This window comes from Ammodytes marinus, assembly GCF_949987685.1.
Source record: "Ammodytes marinus genome assembly, chromosome: 17".
Classification (NCBI taxonomy): domain Eukaryota; kingdom Metazoa; phylum Chordata; class Actinopteri; order Uranoscopiformes; family Ammodytidae; genus Ammodytes; species Ammodytes marinus.
The window spans coordinates 2166871-2174739 of NC_137221.1; the positions used below are offsets into that span (position 1 = coordinate 2166871).

The window sequence follows — 7869 nt, forward strand, 5'->3', positions numbered from 1 at the left end:
GAGCCACGTCCTGCGCTCGCGTACCCAGAGAACGATGCTCTTCACTGGGGTAAGGAAGCGCCGCGACGCCCCTGGAACCCCGTGGCAGAGAGCGGACAGGACCACAGGCAGCTGGGAGTCTGACAGGGGAGAGGGGGATGACTGGGGGAGGAAGGGAGGGAGAGAGAGAGGAGGAGGGGGGGAGAGAGAGAGGGAAGGGGAGGGCGAGAGAGAGAGAGAGGGAAGGGGAGGGAGAGAGAGGGAGGGGGGGAGAGAGAGAGAGGAGGAGGGAGAGAGGGAGGAGGGAGAGGGAGAGAGGGAGGAGGGGGGGAGAGAGAGAGGGAAGGGGAGGGCGAGAGAGAGAGAGGGAGGGGGGGAAGGAGAAAGAGTTAATACAGATTTTTTTTTTTTATATACCTTAATTTAATGACTTTTCAAGGATCCGCAGTTACATAGAATGAACACAAACTTTTGATTTTGACAACAAGCGTTCTCCAGAATCACTGACGTAAATGGTCATATGTTGCTACGGTGCCCCCTTTGTTTACAGAGCCTAGGCTGTGTATTAACACTGGGTTATTTTTCAGCTCACACAGTACAGACAGGTAGCAGATCGTGAGGAGATATTCACTGATTTAGACAAAAAGGGTTCACCAGAATCACTGACTACACTGTTTTCGCATTAACTTTGACAGTCCTAAGTTTCCATACATTAACTAAATTGAACCCCGATGGAATAAAGACGGACAGACAAACAGACAGACAGACAGACAGACAGACAGACAGACAGGCAGGCAGACAGACAGACAGATTAATAGACAGGCAGATAGATAGATAGCAGACAGACAGACAGACAGATAAACAGACAGACAGACAGACAGACAGGCAGATAAACAGACAGACAGACAGACAGACAGACAGACAGACAGACAGACAGACAGACAGACAGACAGACAGACAGACAGACAGACAGACAGACACCACTTACCTGCTCTACTTGTTTGGGTATCGCCAGGAACTTGATGATCATGGCTGGGGGAGAGGAGAGCGCCGAGGGGGCGTGGAGGGCTTTGACTGACAGCTGGCTCGACCCGTTAAAACGCTGGATCGGCACGAAGGACCCGCCCACTTTACTGACAGGATGTGATGTCACACTGGGGGAGGGACAGCAATACTCCAATATTAATACATTTTATTTTGCATTTTCAAGCTTTATTAGACAGTACAGAGTTGAAATGGGGAGACAGAGAGAGAGAGAGAGAGAGAGAGAGAGAGAGAGAGGGGGGGGGGGGGGATGACCTGCAGTAAAGGTCCACGGGTCGGACTCGAACCCGCGACCACTGCAACGAAGGCCGGAGCCAATATGGTACACGCTCTATCCACTACGCCACCGGAGCGCCCCCATATTAATAAAACATTTAAAAATTAAAATAAAAAAATACTCCAATATTAATGATAAAGATGATAATATAATGTTTATTTGGTAAAGCACCTTTAACAGAAAAATAGAATTCACAAAGTACTTCACAGGAATCAAAAGGTGATATACAGTGCTGTTTGAAAGTTTGTGAACCCCTTAAGCCTTTTGGAATTTTCTTTATTTTAACCATTATTAATTCATTTTTATCAATACCAGTATTTTTTTATATGAAATAACAGATGTTTGTTTATCAATTCAACATTTTTCTTTTCCAGAAATCAATTGTTAAAACAGATAAAACAAATTATTTGACAAATGTTGTATGTGCAAAAGTTTGTGAACCCTGAGCTGCATTGCTTAAATAAAATTCCAGAAGGCTCAAGGGGTTCACAAACTTTCAAACAGCACTGTATATATAACTATTCAGCTCTGGAACAAATTAAGAGACCACTCCAAATATTCAGTGTCTCTCGTTTTACTATTTATAGGCACATGTTTGAGTAGAATGAACATTTTGGTTTTATGCTACAAACTACTGACAACATTTCTACCAAATTCCCCCCAAAAAATATTGTCATTAAAGAGCATTTCCATGGAGTAATGTAGAGATGAAGATTGAAGAACAATCCAGACTGGTCTCTTAATGTTTTCCAGAGCTGTATATAAAACACATGTATATTATTTACACATACAATATATACACACACACACACACACACACACACACACACACACACACACACACACACACACACACACACACACACACACACACACACACACACACACACACACACACACAACACACACAAACACACACAAACACACACAAACACACACACACACACACACACACACACACACACACACACACACACGTATCAAACCATAAACACAAAAACCGCAAGGCCAAAAACAATAATAAAAAATAAATTATAGAATCCGATAAAAACAAGCAACTGATAAAAACACTTTAACAATCAAAGAGCGTCTTACGGTCGAACAAACGGCCGATTACAAAGATGGAACTTCAGTTGCTTTAAAAATATATATAAAAAAAGATCAAATTCATCATCATATCACAACACAGAAAATTAATTTAATAAATATGAATTATTGAGCTGTGGAATAAGGGTAGGATTAAAGGGACACTGTGTAACATTTTAAGTAATGTATTATCTCAAATCAATATCCTCATTCATAAATATGTCCTCATTGGTGTAAAATCACCTCTGCCAATAATCTGAATTATCCTCCTGAGCGGAGAATTACAAATATTAATATTACATTTTGTACATTGAGCAGGCAGGTCTTAAGGAGGCATCCACGTTTTGGAATGTCATCAGGTGCATTGTTTAGAATTTAGAATTGTTCTTGTCCTTGAAGGCCACTGTAGCTTCTGTTATTATTCTAAAGGGGTGGGGTTACCCAGGGAGCGTTGCATTCTAGAACTTTCTTGATGATGTCATATTACACACTGCCCCTTTAAATAACTTCTTCCTTCTCCTTTTCAGGCAGATCTATTGAATCGACTGTGAATTGTACATTATGTAATTTTCTTTTTCTTTTTTTGTGAAATAATTTGAACATAGTTTTTGTTATCGTAGTATTTTTGTGCTTTTCATTTTGTTTTGTATTTTTGTTATGTTTGAAATAAATTAAATCAATCAATCAATCAATATTTTGAATAAGACATTGCTTTTTTCCAGGCTTTTATTGTCAAGGGGTGTTATGTGTGTGTGTGATCATGTGACCAGTGTTTACCTGTCAGAGCTGTGAGTCTGTTGCGTGTAGTTTTCTCTCTGATCTGAAACAGTGAACACAGTTTGGTCTTTACCTCCGTCCGACCAGAATTTACATGAGGTGATATAGTTCTACTGTAAAAGCAGGTTGAATAATTTGCCTCTGTGTGTGTGTGTGTGTGTGTGTGTGTGTGTGATCTGCTTAGTAAACTTGCCTTTCCTTTCCCTTTCTTTCCTTTCCTTGAAAAACTCCACAAAGCGTGAAAGCCCTGCGTTCAAAAACTTCAGATTATTCTTCAAGTATCAAGTTTAGTTTGTGCAGTATGGGAATACTCGAATACCTTCAGTTAATGTACTTTTTTTTTTTTCTAACCTTTATTTCTACAGGTAAATCCCATTGAGACCGGAGACTCTTTTTCAAGGGAAACCTGTTCCCATTCCCACGTTTCCATTCACACACACATTCATACACCGATAGCAGCAGGCTTACTATCGACATTCACACGAGGCAAGGTGGGTGAAGTGTCTTGCCCAAGGACACAACAACCATGACACAAGTGGCAGGGCGGGAATCGAACCTCCAACCCTTTGATCATCAGCCGACCCGCTCTACCACCTGAGACACAGTCGCGTTCCAAATCTCATACTCATTCTACAACTGGGACATACTTTAACTTATTTATTCCATCCTAACATGGCTCCTTGATCTTGCCTCTTGCTTTTATATCCGTCTCATCGCTGGTTGTTTTCATTCGTTGATGGATTGTGGGTCAGAATCGCCCCAAATAGGATGCAGTTTTCAACACTAAAAATCTCGGCCGGATGTAGTAGACATCCGGGTACTTCTAACCATACTACATTTTTTTTCGACCAAACTAAACAGTAGTTAGTATGGGGATTGGAATGCGGCCCAAGTCTTGTACAGACTCTACACTAGTGGATATTTTAGCTCTGGCGCCATCTAGTGTTCATCTCATGAATTTAAGTTACTTTATGTGAGTGATTGAGTGAGTGTGTTTGTGCGTCTATGTGTGTGTGTGTGTGTGTGTTACCATTGTGTCAGTGTGTGTTTGTGCGTCTATGTGTGTGTGTGTGTTACCATTGTGTCAGTGTGTGTGTGCGTCTATGTGTGTGTGTGTGTTACCGTTGTGTCAGTGTGTGTGTGTGTGTGTGTGTTACCGTTGTGTGTGTGTGTGTGTTACCATTGTGTCAGTGTGTGTGTGTGTGTCAGTGTGTGTGTGTGTTACCGTTGTCTGTTAACATGATGCAGCAGTGGTCTGGTCTCTCTGTGAGGTGAACGGCCATCACGTCTCCTCTGAAGGTGGAAAACATGCAAGACACACACCTCAGCCTCCGAGTCAGCCTGCAAAACACACACACACACACACACACACACACACACACACACACACACACACACACACGTAAATGAAATAGTGTTATTGAATTAATTTCTATTTATTTATTTTTTGGCATTTTCAAGCTTTATTAGACAGTACAGAGTTGAAATGGGGAGACAGAGAGAGAGAGAGAGAGAGAGAGAGAGAGAGAGAGAGAGAGGGGATGACCTGCAGTAAAGGTCCACGGATTTGAACCTGCGACCACTGCAACGAAGGCCAGAGCCAATATGGTACACGCTCTATCCACTACGCCACCGGAGCGGCCCATTAAATTCAACTTAAACTTCATAACAAGTTGTTAATTTTCCTCTATCCAAACACTGCACATTAAGATAAACCAGCTTTGTCGGTAGAAAGTGATTCATACCTCGGGTTTGACACGAAGATACTCTGGTACAGAGGAGCCTTTTTGCCAATGGCATGTTTACTGGAACACACACACACGCACACACACACACACACACACACACACACACACTTAATGAAATGCAGCAAAAAGCGTGGAAAAAATACTTTTATTGGAGAGCCTTTATTTTAATGTAATTCCCTCGTGCCGAGTCCTTACAGTTAATTAATAAAAAATTTAATATTAGTATATTAACTTAGCAAAAAAAAGCATTTTCCTTACAAATGTGGCACCATTTGAAAAAAGAGTAATAGACAGGCTTTCCAACGGAAAAAGATTTACTACCAAGAAGCATTGTTACAACAAAGAAATACTCCTAACACAAACGGTCTAACTTTTTTTGCTATGTTTATATATATGTGTGTGTGTTGTACTTCATCATATAGTTAGGTGTTTTATTGATTATATAAACACCTTACTGTTTAGAACTACAAAATTAATATGATTCGCACACAAACAAACACACACAGATCCCCCCCCACACACACACTGAGAGACACACACACACACACACTGAGAGACACACACACACACACACACAGTCTTACCTGATCATGTGGTTTGCGTAGGACATTGAGCAGCAGGTGACGAAGTGACAGAGAGAACAGTGAACCAGAGACGGGAAGTGGGACGGGAAGTCCACCACCGAGAACAGACATTCTATACAGCGAGGGGTCGGGCGAGAGACACCGCAGGCCTCACTGAGAGAGAGAGAGAGGGAGAGGGGGGGAGAGAGGGGGGGGGGAGAGAGAGAGGGAGGGGGAGGGGGAGAGAGAGAGGGAGGGGGGGGGGGGAGAGAGAGACTGTTAGTAGGGCCATATCATTCTATACAGCGAGGGGTCGGGCGAGAGACACCGCAGGCCTCACTGAGAGAGAGAGAGAGAGAGAGAATTTAAAAATGTCCGCAAAATATATTTGAACAAATTCGGCCAAAAACATCCAAATTTTAGAAGCTCCCCTGAAGAGCAATTTAGAATAGTTATGGGAGAGCGTAAAGAGAGCTCCGTCCTCGCAGGACAGTTTATTTCGGCTTGCCACAACATTAGGACATAATACACCAGGTCTCACTGTTTCATTTAGTTTTGTTGTAATCATCTGTATGTTGTTATATGTTGAATATTTTTACTTATTAATTTGATGATGTGCTTTGGCAATATTGTACAAAACTGTAACTTTCATGCCAATAAAGCCAATTTGAATTGAATTGAATTATATGTCATGTGAAGTTATTGATAATAAAGCTGACTTGACTTGAAGTAAGGCATGTGTGTGTCTCAGTATGTGTGTGTGTGTGTGTGTGTGTGTGTGTGTGTGTGTGTGTGTGTGTGTGTGTGTGTGTGTGTGTCTAAGTGTATCTAAGAGGCATTCAAAACAAGCCTGTGAGCATTCGTCATATTTACTCGTATTTACGACATAATAACATATTGTGGTTCGGCTATAAAACAACCGGTAAGTGGCCGTTTGGTTTACGGCTCGGTGCTAATACGTGTACACACACACACACACACACACACACACACACACACTCAGACACACACACACACACACACACACACACAGACACACACACACACACACACACACACACACACACACACACACACACACACACAGGTGTTTTATAGAAGGCCTTTAGCTGTAATTATCTTACTGTTTTGATTGTTAGATCACTCGCTCTGTTTACACACGTATTTATTATTGTGTCATTCAGCAAGTGCAAACATGGTGTGTGTGTGTGTGTGTGTGTGTGTGTGTGTGTGTGTGTGTATTTGTGTGTGTGTGTGTGTGCTTGCGTGCTTGTGTGTGTGTCTCAGTGTGTGTGTGTGTGTGTGTGTGTGCATGTGTGTGTGTGTCTCAGTGTGTGTGTGTGTGTGTGTGTGTGTGTGTGTGTGTGTGCATGTGTGTGTGTGTGTGTGTGTGTGTGTGTGTGTGTGTGTGTGTGTGTGTGTGTGTGTTCGTGACATTTGAACACATCTGTTGAGCTTTTAGTGTTTCTGGCAGAGCGAGTGTTGACGTCACATTCGTCCCGATCGCAAACACGTCACTCAAACTTCCTGTAAAAACTTCTCTGAAAAGTTTAGATGTTGTAAACGTAACTGTCCTCCATTCTGTGTGTGTGTGTGTGTGTGTGTGTGTGTGTGTGTGTGTGTGTGTGTGCGTGCGCGTGTGTGTGAATTGGTTAGTTAAGATTACACACACACACTCTAACTCTCGCTATCACAGCACACACACACACGCACGCACACACACACACACACACACACACACACACACACACACGCACGCACGCACGCACGCACGCACACACGCACACACACACACACACTGCACTTAAACAGGCAAATTTACTTAATCTATAATCTATAACGCAGCATTTTTTACGGTTTTTCAACAAAATGTTAATTCAATTGGGTTTTGTCGCACACAGATAACGCAACTTAAAATATGGTTATCGCGAGTGTTTAAACTGTTTGGTCCGACTTCATACAGGTGTTTAAACTGTTAAATACAGTGTGTTGATGATGTACGGAAAGCCAGAAGGGTCAAAACAGAGACGAAGTAAGAGGAGGACTTTTATTTGATCATTTTTGCATTTTGAGAAAAAAAGTATATTTTTTTTGGGACCGTTTTTCTTTCTGGAATTTTGACCCTTCTGCCTTAAAAAAGAGAGTGTGTGTGTGTGTGTGTGTGTGTGTGTGTGTGTGTGTGTGACTGACTGACTGACTGACTGACTAAATGTGTGTGTGTGTGTGTGTGTGTGTGTGTGTGTGTGTGTGTGTGGTGTTTGAATCAAAAGGAATGGTTTGAATCAAGAAGTAAGAGGAGGACTTTTATTTGATAATTTTTGCATTTTGAGAAAAAAATTATAATATTAAAATAATGTAAAAACACATTGGAAAGGCAATTTTTTAAACACGTAAA

The 7869-nt window shown here is 41.8% G+C and overlaps 2 protein-coding genes across 2 annotated transcripts in view; one reads left to right on the forward strand and one right to left on the reverse strand.

Moving 5' to 3' along the window:
* Positions 1-5598, reverse strand: part of pogza (pogo transposable element derived with ZNF domain a) — a 16129-nt gene extending 10531 nt beyond the window's left edge. The window contains exons 1-6 of the mRNA XM_080045099.1: positions 5496-5598; positions 4909-4968; positions 4389-4504; positions 3164-3206; positions 968-1133; positions 1-141 (exon numbers count right to left, since the gene is read on the reverse strand). The exon at positions 1-141 is cut by the window's left edge and continues 124 nt beyond it. Of these exons, the coding sequence (XP_079901225.1) occupies positions 1-141; positions 968-1133; positions 3164-3206; positions 4389-4504; positions 4909-4968; positions 5496-5521 (552 nt within the window). The 5' untranslated portion in view covers positions 5522-5598. The remainder of the gene's footprint in view (positions 142-967; positions 1134-3163; positions 3207-4388; positions 4505-4908; positions 4969-5495) is intronic.
* Positions 5599-7469: 1871 nt separating this feature from the next.
* Positions 7470-7869, forward strand: part of anp32e (acidic (leucine-rich) nuclear phosphoprotein 32 family, member E) — a gene marked incomplete at its 5' end in the record, with an annotated part of 5062 nt that continues 4662 nt past the window's right edge. Inside the window, one exon of the mRNA XM_080045369.1 lies at positions 7470-7506. Coding sequence (XP_079901495.1) covers positions 7470-7506 — 37 coding nt within the window. The remainder of the gene's footprint in view (positions 7507-7869) is intronic.